Raw genomic sequence first — 13,686 nt, 5'->3', positions numbered from 1 at the left:
TCTTCTGTGTGAATGTTGCTTGATGTTTTTGTGTGTATGAATTTGTGTGTGTGCGTGTGTGTGTGTGTGTGTGTGTGTGTGTGTCCTTGCAGCACCATGGACAGACCTATGCTTTCAATGATGCCATGAACATCCTCAACATGCTCTTCACCGGACTCTTCACTGTGGAGATGATCCTCAAACTCATCGCCTTCAAACCCAGGGTACGTCCACCACCCTGCAGTCTAACACACCAGAGTAGAGTACAGTAGAGTACAGTAGAACAGATTATCCTCAAACTGCATTTAGGCCCATGTTTGGTCCACACCTCTATTCAGAAAACACAGCAAAGTACATTAGAGTAGACAAGATTAGAATATAGTTGAAATCACTGCCTTCAAATGCTCTCTCAACAAATAATCATTAGAATAGAATAGAATAGAATAGAATAGAATAGAATAGAATAGAATAGAACAGAACAGAACATTCTAGGCGATTAATTGTATTTATTGTGAATAACTGTTTACCAGTGTTGTTGTTAAATTGTGTCTTCATAATCCCTATCTCATTTTCACCAGATGATAAAGATATTACAGATTCGAGCGTGATTAGTGCACGGCATTATGTGGATTTTAATCAGATTGCCTCTTTTTCAGCTGTTGCTATGTAACTGGGTGGGTTTACTGGTCCAATCTTAGAGCAGCAGATGGGAACATATCTCACTATTACACTATTTTTGAGAAACTTCAGCTTTTGGCGCTAGTATTTCTGTTTATACTGACTTTATATGAACTTATTATGAAAAACACTGATGGACTTGAAGCCACTGAATTAATAATATAGGAATGAGTGAATGAATGAATATAATAGCATAAGTTTGGCGAATGAAAAGTCTGAAAAGTCAACTTGAACTGACTTTTAGTAAGGCGTATTGGCCGGACTGATAGGCCTCCTGCCAGGTTACTTAGCAACAGCATTTGTGTCACTTTTACACACCATGTTCAAATGAGACAGTGAATCGGTTCATTATAACAGAATGCTACCCGGCGTTTATGAATGACCTGTTACATTCCTTATGCCCAATATCCTCAAATCAACGTGGAGGATTTAAACCCATGTTGATGTATCTATTTTGACTTTGTAGCTCATGGCTCAATAGACCCTTGTATATGTTATATTGGTATTTAAAATGGGTTTAAATAACTTGTTTTGGTATGAGTGGGATGGGGGGGATGAGAATGAACCCCCTAAACTTGCCTGTGTTGATGATGTATCTATTGAAATGTCATTGAACCTAAACTAGGTGCAAAGGAAGCTATAAAAAAAAAATCTTTTAAAATGAACTGAGAAATAAAGGAGTCTTGTTATGAAGCCGGCAGTGCTCTGACGGTAACGTGACATTCAGCTTGGCATTTTCATCCATCATTTCGAGTGGTTTGCAACATGAGGATGTGCCATGTTTTCCTTAGTTTGACTTTAATAAACCCTTTCTTTGAAGAGCTGGCACAAACAGAGAGGAGCCGTCAACTAAAGCCTTTACTTCTGAAATGTTACAGCCTTAAATGCCCCCTGGAAACAGCTGCACTGACACTGGTTCCAAAGAAAACCACCCTGTTAATACTTTCACTTTTTCAACAGATGTCACAGTCTCAGCTTTTCCCCCCGGAGCAGCTACAGTAACACGGGTTCCCTGATGTTCTCTGTTTTTATCGCATGGCAGTGTGCTGAATAACTGCACATCCTCTACCTGTCAGCAGAACTGTGCATATTCATAAACATGAGATTATAAAAATATATTGCACCGATCTTCAAATCAGTGTTTGGATCCGAACGCCAGTGCGGATTTCACACCCAAATAGAATCCCGGTGGAAATGGATCCATTAAAAATAAATTCCTAGGATTCCTCGTAACATTTGCATAATGCCCAGATTGGAGACGAGTTGTGCCTAGAGGAGTTTTTCACATTATGATCACACTTCAAGGATCAGAAGAGGCTCAATATGGATTAGTCTGACTGATCCTTTCTTCTTCCCTACGTCTGTCATTCAGTTTAACCGCGTTTGACACCCGAAACAATTTGGGTGCGATTAGTTTGTACATACAGTTTTACCTTAAGCAGTCATTTTGTTCTCTAATATGAGAATATACATTTATTGATGTTACGGAAGTGTAAACATGACATATTTTAAGCAAAAAGATATAAATTCATGGGTTTTTGTGTCCCATCCCATCATCCTTACCAGCTAGGATTTAATTTAGATTGTATGGAAAGCTACCCTGAAAGGCCATGCGCCTCATTACTGGCCAAAATAACCAAGTGACATCACCGGCTGTCACTGAGAATATGCTTTTCTTGAATGTACTTATTAAGCAGGAAGTTAGCATCCACACCAGGAAGTAGACAAGTAAGCTTTAATTTTTTTTTTTTTTTTCAAAGCCACATGCATCAAATAGAAACCCAATCCCATAATAACTTTGTAAGAAGCGTCTCTCTCCACTGCTAGAGTACAGACGATAACTTAGCTATTTTTACTACCCTAAATAATACTTGTTTTGGCCTGAAGCTGTATAGATGCTTTTCATAAATGCTCACTTTGTACCAGTGCTGCTGATGAATTGGCTGCAATAACTAAAGTAAACAAAGTGCGCTTTGTAATCACTCGCCACAGTGATGTGGAATTGCCCCGAGATGCAGGTGGAGGAATTTAATAAGTCCTATCTAACCCGCCATCCTTAACAAATAGGAAATTCAGCGGCGCTTGATGAACAGCAAAGGAAAAGCGTAATTCTGTTCATTTAAAGTCAGAATTAAAACGTGTTCTTTCTTCTAGCTGGTTCATCAGGCGTGGCTGAAGTCTGTGTACTACATGATCTTATACCGCCTACTAGGGCTGCGAGGTGGCAGCAGATGTTGTTTTCCTTCTAACCTACCTTTCTTACCCCTCCTCCTCTTCCTCCTCCTCCTCCTCCTCCTCCTCCTCCCGCTCACCTTATCCTGTGTAGGGGTACTTTAGTGATCCCTGGAATGTGTTTGATTTCCTCATCGTAATTGGCAGCATAATAGACGTCATTCTCAGTGAGATCAACGTAAGTACGACGCCCACTCTTGCTCTCCTTGCCTCTCTCTCTCTCTCTCTCTCTCTGTCTCGCTCTCTTCTCCTTCTCCCTCCTCCCTCCTTTTTTCTTTTTCCTGCCACTCTCCTGTGTCGCTATCTTGTATCTCGCACCATGCTCCAGTATATGCTGTAGTCTCTCCCTTTTTCTCCATCTCCCCCTCTCTTTTTTGTCTTCTTCCTCCTCCTCCTCCTCCTCTTCTTCTTCCTTCTCCTTCTTCTCCTCTCCCTCCATCCTTAAATCCAAGATGGCCGCTGCCACTCGGGGGACCCCAGCCACAGCTTCTCCTTCGGTTTTTGTAAAGCACGTAGAGGCAACAGGGACAGGGTTTAGCCACAAAAGCAAGGGTTTGCACTTTGAAGTCCTCAAAAACAGCTTCTCTCCCTGCCATACCTCAGATGTTGCCGGGTTCTTGAGAAAAACTGAGAAAATCCTCCTTTTTTTTGTTTCACCAGACTGTGACATGTCCTCAGGTTTGATTCCCTGACTAACTAAACTAACTCACTAACCAATCACAACAGCCTTGTGCGCCTTTCGTTTTTTGACTGCAGCAACAGAGGTGTTTTTTGGTTGTGATTTTGTTGCAATTTGTTGTTTACTGTTGTTCTTGTTGTTGACATTTTCCTCTCATGGACAAGCATGACTGATCGCCGCTGCTCTTCCTCTGCTGTCCATCTCTTTCAGACTTTGCTCCTTTTTCTTTTCCTTTTTTTGTCATTTAATTTGTTGATTCTCTCCCTCTCTCCTCCAACTATAACTCCAACGCTCATGTATATAACGGTTTTTATCTCATTTTTTCTCCTCTCTCCTTTAATTTCCGTTCTTTCCATTTTTAAATGTCTTATGTTCTGTCCTGTTTTTTTTTCTGTTCTGTTTTCTGTTCTTTCCACCCCTATGCAGCATTATTTTGTTGATGCATGGAACACATTTGATGCCTTGATAGTTGTGGGTAGCATTGTTGACATAGCGATCACTGAGGTTAACGTAAGTAGTCCAACTCCCTCCCTCCCTCCCTTCCTGCCTGCCTGCTCTCCCATTCCCACACACACAAACAGACCGAGGACTGATACCCATCTCGCATGCTTTCAAATGATTAGGAAACTTCAGCTGTGCCAGATTTGAACTCAACAGACGGTTGAGTGAGTTTGGCAGGGAAAACAGCCTGATGCAGGGCAATCAAAATACAGAGCTTAAGGCTTGATTTTCTTGATAGTCCCAGTATTTTGTTTGGACTTTCTAATATTTGAAACTGCTCCAGATAGGTATCTATGCCTTGGTCTGCTGAGCATCAATAGCACCAGAAACTATTGCACTTGTCAATAGAACCAAAACTATTGCATTGTCTCAGCACTTGGTTTGGTTTCACATTGGTTTTATGTAATCTTTTATCATTGCCACATGGGATATTGTCCATTCCCCTGGCATGATTGACTCTGTATAGCATGACGGATATAAAGGTGGTATATCCAGGCCTCGTTTATAGTGCTGTTGTTGGACAAGACCCATGTACCTGCAAAACATAAGGTTTTCTGCAGTGAAAAGGATGCCGATTTTCTCATTCTCTCATGTATTTTGGCATTATAGTGTCCGGTGGCATGATTGTGCATAAATGCATGAATGACCAAGGAAACTTTCAATTCAAGAGAGGAAAACACCAGAGTTGCAGTTGTGTGTTATATTTTTGTCCAACAACAGCAATATGCAGACATGGGGAACAATTTGATCCATAAATGGATTTACTCCAGACCCGTGAAATTTATGTAAATGTATGTATGAATTCATTTATTATCGACGTGAAGGGCCTATGGTCAACAGTGGAGCTGAATAAGAATGCAGTGTATGCTAAGCCAAATATCCCAAACACAAGTCAAATGTTGAGTGTCTATCGTATTTACACTTAAGGGGGTAATTGCTGTTTTATTCATGTGATATTCAAATTGCTCTTTGGCAAGAGAGACGTCTAACAACCATGTGAAACTACAAAGTGTGGCTGGACATGACTTCTATTCATTTAGCATTAGCAGACCCTAAATTTTGCGGTTTGCACTGATTTGCCAGAGAAGGAAATCATCTGTTCTGCTTTAATGTGGTTATTAGACTGCTCCGAAGCCAAAGAACCATTTGAACATCACATTACAAAGACCCTTTCCTTTAAACTGTGAAAGAGATGTCTGTGACTTAGTTATATAAGTAGTTTTAACCACAGTATATAATTTTTTTTTTTTTTTTTTTTTTTAGGAAACTAAGTCATTTTGTTCCACTGGATGTCACATCTGTAGCCATCCTTGGTACACGTAGCAAACAAGTTGAATTCCTCAGGGGACAAAAATAGCTCAAGAGAAATAGCTCAGTCGGTAGATCCTCTGCTTGGAGTTTGTCTTTGATGTACTGGCTGTCAATTCATAAACCTTTCAACTCCATGATACAGCACAGAGGCATGCAAATGGCATCCCACCTCGCTTTCTACAAAGCAATTAAAACATACTGCGCCTCACTCCTGCGGATACATCCTTTAATTACAGTACTTTATTGTTACTTTTAATTCCAATAGATTCTAAGTTAGATTTAGAATAAGCAAACCAGACTAAAATAATCAGTTTTTTGCCCCTTTTTAAATGGTAGAATAAATTGATATGGATTTCCACAGTCACTCCTATGAGCTTAATCACTGCAGTCTTTTAGATGAGGTTGTACAAGTGCACATGCTGCTAATTTGCTGCCATTCATCCAGGTAACCCGCAGATTCCTGAATATTCCTATGTACATGTACAGAGTAGACAAAGTCTGGTAGAACTGTGTTAGTTACACCAGTGTTTGGCTACGTCAAACCTATTTCTACCTTTTTCGCTGAAAATCCAATGGTGTGGCTCCAGTACTGTTAGTCTACCAATGTTTTGAGGGCATGAAACAAGGAAAAGAGATGCACACTAGAAAACTGGCATGTTCCCCTGTGGTGGGATGCAGTGTGAGTTTCACCTCAGACAGCGCTGGTCAGGCATACAAATCAGCCTCGCGTATCCCAAGGGTGCATGAGCTTGGCAGTTGTTTTCTTGCTTTTAGAAAGCAGATCTGTCCGTCCCCATGGGAGTTGACGAAGCGTCTTATAAATGACGCCGGTCTAATTTCTCGACTGTACTTGGCTATCTTTTTTTTTTTTTTTTTTTTTTTCAATTATTCCATCTAGTTATGACAGAAAATTCTCCTTCGGGGATCGGACAATCACAAAATTCTGTATGTTGTGCTGTTGCCTTGCAGAAAACTAATTTATCTGGTGGAATCCACCGAGGTTCGGCATTTCACTATGAATTTTCATGAGGCTGCCAATGATTAAAAAGCGAGTTGTCCTAGTGTCATACAAGATAGATAGATAGATAGATAGATAGATAGATAGATAGATAGATAAAAGTTGTGAAAATTTTTACAAAATCAGATATGAGATGTCTGCGAGAGGCTGATGATATTTAACCACTGATTGATTTGCCTACACTGAGGTTACACTTATGGTTATGATATATCTTTGGCCGGTGATATACATCTTTGTCATCTATACAGGTCACTGACACTGACTGCACTTAATACCTTGGTTTGGATTTCTGTTTGGTTGGTTTGGTTGATTGGTTTGCAGTTCTTATTGATTGATTCCTTTTTTTTTTCCTCTCTAACTTCTAACCTAAAGGCATGCCCCAAGTCTTTTTTTTTTTTTTTTTCCTCTGGTGGTTTTTAATAATTTGGGTGATGAGATGCCCAAGCTACCATTAATGTTGTTGCAATTTTCTTGAGCTGCCATGTTTTTTTGTCTTTCTTTTTTAAGAAACCCTCCGCACTCCAATCCTCTGATAACTCTGACTGTTTTTTTAACTGGGACCCTTTCACCAAGACAGTTTTAATTTTAGCCTGCTGCTGCATTTCATGAGGCGCTAAGCAGAAATGAATGCTTTTTAACACATTGAGTAATGCTGTTAGAAACTAATGGTAGCAGCTATTCAACAGCTACCTCTCTTCCATTGCACGGTGAAGTGCATTAACAGGCCAACTTTTAAGAAGTCATCACTTTCCCTTTAGTAAATATTGAAGGGCCAAAATTTGTCCATTGAGCGCACCCCTCTGCTGCTTTGTTCCACAATACGGGTGCTTGTTGGTTGAGATTAGCTGCTTTTTCGAGGTCAGCGAATCGGATTCATTCCCTAATTCCGGGTCTCCAAGTCTGCCTAGCAACCTGCGGGTGCTTCTTAAATCTTATATGATTTCTTTTACATTTTTTTGGTTTGGTTTGAGTAGAACTAGTGTGAACAGACTGGTAGTGGTTTGCTCTGAGCGGTGTCTTGCGGACGATGCCAGTATGGACTGCATCTATCTATCACTCTCACTCTCTCTCTCTCTCTCTGATCGGAATGCATCCTCCTTTTCTCCTCTCCTCCATCTCCCTCTCTTTCCTTCTCTCTCTGAGCCTTTTTCAGTGCATTTAACTCTTCTTTTATGGATGTTTATCTCTGTCTTTTCTCTCTCCTCTTTCTCGTTGGTTTGCGGTGCTGCTTGCTCACCTGAAATGCAAGCTGGGCAGCATGGGTCTCTTGTGCATTTTATATGACCTGAGAGGTCAACAAATCATCTACTGTTTATTTAAGAAGAGATTCTAATAGTGATTTGTATTTCTTCCTAGTATCCTAGTACATTCATCATGCTAAACACTACAAATTTAAATGAAATCCACTTGTTACAATTCTTCAAAATAAAAACAGAAAAAAATACCTTCAAAAAAGATATATAAATATGTATTGTCCAGTGCCAAAAGTAAAACACCAAGGTAAAAATGTCTTCAGGAGACCTATGTTACCTACTGAACTGTGAAATGTTTTGCCCGGAAAAATGACGTGCAATGTGAGAAAACAGTTCTTGACTTTAAATTTTTATTTAAATAAGCTGCCGCTGTGAGCTGCAAGTATTGCTGGCCACAGTGACTCACATCTGCACTTCAGTTCAGCTTGAATGGACTGTATTTATTTTTGAAAAAAAAAAAAATATTACTGGTGTTTTGTTTTTCTACTGAATTTCTGCTGGTTACAACGTCACTCTGTGCATGGGTCTTCCGGGGCCACGAGTCCACTGTAGTCTGTCTGCTGCAATAACATCTGATTTGCTGTGTTATGGCAGTTTTATTAAAACCTAAGGAGAAATATGATGTGGGGAGATTTGAGTTTAATTTGATTCTAGTTCGCTGGGCATTCAAAGTGAACTAAGCCACCCATTCATTCACTCTAAGAATTATGGTGGGGCTGCTTTGAATTCACTTTGAAACTGGAGCAAATTCAGATTGAAATTATGCTCAAATTGACCCAGCTCGCCCTTTCTGTGACTGAGGGCTGAGCAGTTTTCTCTTGATGGACTACAGTGGGTTGTTGGCTGTCTTTCTCCTAAACTACAGCAAGACAAAACATGATACTGAGCATGGATTAAAACAGGATGAACATGACCGACACTCTTCCAATACAACTCAACCACAACAAACACCTTATACAAAACACACACCTACATGCAAACACCCGTCCTCCTCCCTTCAGTGTCCTGTCCTGTGTCTTCTGAACTTGCCTCAAATACTCCTTCCTCCCTTACTCTTTCCTTCCTTCCTTCCTACCCTTCCTACCCTTCCCGACTCATGTTGTTCCCCCTTTCATCCCTCTTCTCTTCCTTTTCCTTCCTTCCTTCCTTCCTTCCTTCCTTCCCACCACACATTAATGTACTCAGGTCTCCTCAACACACACACAGACTCACACTCATTCAACTGTGACTCCTCTCCTCACACACTCCTCCACTCACCACCCTCTTCCTCCTCCTCTCTCCCTGTAGTTGAGGTCACAACCAATCAGATTGTATAATAAAACCCGATAAAATAGTACCTCTGTGGTGAAATAGCCCTGTATGGCCCTGTTTGACTACTTTTAAAAACCTCCCTCATTCACTCATTCATTCCTTCTACACTCCAGACTGCTCTTAGCTCTTACTAATACTGCATTGTCAGATCAGTGTGTGTGATTCCAGCAGAAGAAAGGGAGAAATAGTGCATTCGTATTGTGTTAAGGCATTTTAACAGGGTCCACAACCAACTCAGGCTTAACAGTTCCCGAGTCATAGATTAAACTAGTTGTTAATCTATTGCTCTGAGCAGTCTAAAAATGTTGCAATACCAGGGATGACCAGTGAATGTCTCCATATGTGACATACAGCCTGTGTGCTTTCAGTGTTACTCAGGTCTTATGGGCTCTGATTTCCCCAAAAGCATCCAAGATGTAAAATCATCTCTGTCCACTGGCTTGCACACCAGTGGAGCTGAGATGATCTAAAGAGGCAGCTCCTGGCTTGGTGATGTGATATTCTGATGACTCTTTGGCCTGAGAGTAGCTGAAACTGAAATGTGGCACAGTTCATCACCGCGAACCACAAACAAACATCGGTCAGGAATTTAGTTCCTGTCTTAAAGCATTTGAGATCAACATGTGAATTTGCATAAGAAGTAAAAGTCCCAAATAATGCATTCCAGTTTCCCTTGGATGCAAGACTACTGCCAGGTCATGGAGCAGCCTGAATAACACATATTAAAAACAGGCGGTTCCCTTTAACAAGATGCATTTGGTAAACTTAGCCCAACTGTAGCCAAAGCCTCTACACTGTTATTGTACTGTATCCTCAGCTGGCAGGAAGACAGAGATAGCTACAGAGGCGCCCCTCAATGCCCCACCACACACACACACATCATACACACACATCCATAGGCCCATGTGGCATACATATAAATGTATACACACATATAGGCAATCAACTTCTTTCCCCCGTCCTGGCTGACCCGGGCCATCATTCATTATTTTTGCCCTCAAGGCACTGGACAGAAATATCCCAATATCCTAACGCTCCTATATGTTTCACTATTCTGCTATTCTCACATGGAAAACCTGTTGTTGGATCGCTTCCTTGATCTTGTGGCCCTCAAAGAAAATAGGGCCAGTCTCTCTCGATATATGCAGTAATATTACACAGTATTCCCCCTCCTGGCCCAGATGAAATTATGTTTTTTCACCTTCCTATCATGTGATGGTTGACCAGAGACTGAACACTCACTCTCTCGACTAGCCTGGAGGTCTTAGTCTAGGCTAGTGAGAAATTGCCACACACACACACTACAGCCCGTTCATATTCACACACAAGCACGCACTCATGTACACAAATGCTAAAACACACACACACACACACACACATGCAGTACATGCACTGTACAGTCACACATGCACACACACAACCAGGCGCTGCTCTAGTGCTGATCTTTGTTGCCTTTCCTTAAAGCCAGCTGACTCCTCCTCGTCCTCGTCCTCCTCCTCTTCGTCCTCCTCCTCCTCCTCTTCCTCCTCTCACCCCCCTGTGGTAAGACCAATGGTACGCCCCGACGGTAACCTCGTCCGCCTCCCCTCCTCCTCCACCATCCCTCCATCCCTCAACCTCTCCATCCCTCCTTCTACTACGCCATCCATGGTATGATCCAAAACTTTTGGCTAAGCACTCATCCTGTCTCTCTGTCATTCCTCCTGTCTCGCTCTCTCCGCTCCCACTGCCATCTTCTGCAGCATGCTGACAGTTTTACTTGTTTGGAGTTTTATCTGTGTATGCACAAGTGTGTGTATGTTGAAGGACACGATATCGTGCAGGCATAATATAACTGGAGTCTTGTATCTTCCTGTGAGTGGCTACTGTTGTTGCCATGGCGCCCACTGCCCCCACCTCTCCCATGGCTTGCAACTCGCTCCCCCTTTTTCCTTATGTTACTCTCTGGGTGTGGCCGCTTTAGTGCTTCATCATTGGTGCAAGCCATCATGGTCACGCTATCACACGGTCTCTCCCTCCTCCACTCTTCTTCACTGGCCTCCCTATCTATCTGTCTATCTATCTATCTATCTATCTATCTATCTATCTATCTATCTATCAGTGAATCTGTCTGTTTGTTTGTCTCTGAATAATTCAAACTATCCTTCGCCTTCAGAGTCGCTCTCTCCTCCTCCCTCTTCCTCTTCCTCTGTCCCTCTGTCTCTCCCGCTCACTGCCACTTTCTCTCAATAGTGCAATGGTCCCCACTGTGGTCCAGTTGTGGTATTACATGCAGTACAGAAACTTTGCCTAAACTCTTAAAAAGGGAGGTGTCATTTTCAACACATCCATCAGTGTAGTTTGGGACAGCTCATATCTTGGGTTACTTGTCAACAAAACAGAAATAGACTGTCTTCTATATGAAATTTATGACACAAAAGCAATACAGGGTACTTTTCTGTTGATAAATTGAGTTCTGATAACATGTTTAGTAACTGACTCCACTATATTTTAGAGATGCTAAATGGGCTTGGTTAAAAAAAAAAATCCAAATTTGTAATGTTTATCGAGCATTTTCTACAATTGAATATTCCTTTTAATACATCTCCAACATATTTCTGTTGAAAAGTAACATTTGATATCTGTTATGCCAAGCTACAATAAGATGTGTGGAGAATGGCAGGTCCCTTTTAGGAGCACACTGTGTATTTGCTGTGGGATTAGCACAAAGAAGTGACGGCTTCCTGGAAAAACACACGAATGGCAGCAAACCGATTCATGGGACAGGAAGACAGATTTTGTGTGTCATGGTCACATTTGATTGGTAGAGGAAAGATTTTATATATGGTATGGCTTTAGGCTTAAATTGTAAAGATGTTCCTGTTTCTTATTAACTGACTGTTACTGTTGTCATCACTTTAGTTGCTGATGGTAATAGTGGAGTATGAGCTGAAAGATTTTTACCAGCCTGCTTGTGTGTAGCTACTAGATTTCAGAGTGACTAACAACACACCTTTCCTCTGATGGAGAAATGGAAATGCTTTCTAAATTGTACCAGGTCGTTGATGTGAATAATACACTGGAGCCTCAGGTGTTGTGTAAAGTGCACCATGCCTTAAGCTGTTTGCAAAATGCCGTTGCTTTTGTTTTTTTAGCCTTTTTGTCCCGTGGAAGAAGCAGCAGCAGCATAAATAAATAAATCCATATTAGAACAGCACTCTGCTAGATGGCTGAATATTTCATCATTGAGTAATGTACTATGGACGAGCACTTCGTAGATGGATGAGACAATGGCGAGTTAGAGGGTTACGTCGCCTCTCAGCTTTGCACTTGCTCGGGCACATTTTGGAAAAACAGCAGTGATTTAAAGGGACTCGAAGTTATTGATTGCTTGGGAATGCAAAGCAAAACACTGTGATCATTGCAAGAGGTTCTGCAAGGACTGCTGGGATTATAAGGCGGTTTCTTGAAGATCATATTACCCAGAAAATAAAGATGAAGGGATTTTCCAGCCACGAAAAGATTGTGTTTTTACCTGGAGGTGGTTACACTGGACAGTAATATCCTTATCTCCTAAATGTCATCGTTAGATTGATTCCTCCTGGTGGCCAGCTGCTCTGTGACAGAAAAACAATCAGCTTCCCTGCATTATTTATCTAAACAGAAATCTTTCTGCGGGCAGGGATTTTTGTACTGTATCTCTTGTGAAATGTTGTCAATGTTTTATGAAAGAGATTACCTTCATGGATGGAAATCTCAGCAGCCCACTGGTCTGTGGATATTATTATTTTAGCCCGGACTAGCGCAGGGCAACCAAAGCCTTTTTCATACGGCACAGCATACAACGGCTCTTAAAGCAGAACATCTTGCATGACTGGATTTACATATTGTTGAATGTGGAAATAACCCCCAAAAGGATGAAGAGTAGAATGTCATGATATAAGTATCTGTAATCACAGAGAAGAATACTCTCAAGAATAATGTAGCTGGGAAATGGGGGAAAGATTAGAATCGGTTCTGCTGTTATTTCGCGAATTAGCATAGCAACCAAATCTATTTCTGAGACGGCTGGCTGTCTTTTATGGGAGTTTCCACCGTTGTTGAAACAATTTGGGATGTTCGCGTTACATGGTTAGACCTGCTCACTATATAAGAAGACGTATTGGCTGTAGCAGGTGTATCCAGAAAGAAATGTAGTTGTGTGGTTTGTTGCCCGTCTGTTTGCTGCCAAGTGATTTTTCCATGAAGCCACTAAAATGAGCATGATTGCCCGATTCTCTCCCAAATCTCTTTTTGTCAGTTGATTTTGATGGGACTTTGTAGGACGCAGCTTTCCCATTTATTAACTGTGTGTGTGTGTGTGTGTGTGTGTGTGTGTGTGTGTGTGTGTGCGTGCGTGCGTGTGTGATATGCCTGTTTGCATCCACACATACATGTGGGTGGGAATATGCATATGAATGTGGCATATGTGTGTGTGTTATTTTTTGGATGCGTGCATTTCTTTGTGCATCTGTGTGTTTGTGTGTGTGTGTGTGTGTCTGCATGCCTACCTGTATGTGTATGTGTGTCTTTGTCTATATGTGTATGTGCGTGTGTGTGTGTTTGTCTGGATGCCTGTGGATGTGTGGATGTGTGGGTGTATCTGTGTACCCATGTCTACATCCCCCCCTGCTTCCTGTGTGTGTGTGTGTGTGTGTGTGTGTGTGTGTGTGTGTGTGTGTGTGTGTATATGTGTTTGTGTGTGT

General features: G+C 41.5%; 1 protein-coding gene across 1 annotated transcript in view; it reads left to right on the top strand.

Annotated features, from left to right (window-relative positions):
* cacna1c (calcium channel, voltage-dependent, L type, alpha 1C subunit) overlaps window positions 1–13,686 on the top strand; it is a 239,468-nt gene that overhangs the window by 205,992 nt on the left and 19,790 nt on the right. Inside the window, exons 31-33 of the mRNA XM_030046392.1 lie at window positions 93–203; window positions 2,984–3,067; window positions 10,427–10,612. Of these exons, the coding sequence (XP_029902252.1) occupies window positions 93–203; window positions 2,984–3,067; window positions 10,427–10,612 (381 nt within the window). The remainder of the gene's footprint in view (window positions 1–92; window positions 204–2,983; window positions 3,068–10,426; window positions 10,613–13,686) is intronic.

This window comes from Myripristis murdjan, chromosome 23 (genome assembly GCF_902150065.1).
Source record: "Myripristis murdjan chromosome 23, fMyrMur1.1, whole genome shotgun sequence".
NCBI classification, from domain to species: domain Eukaryota; kingdom Metazoa; phylum Chordata; class Actinopteri; order Holocentriformes; family Holocentridae; genus Myripristis; species Myripristis murdjan.
The sequence above is the reverse complement of the archived record's forward strand: the minus strand, read 5'-3'. Positions and strand labels throughout refer to the sequence as shown.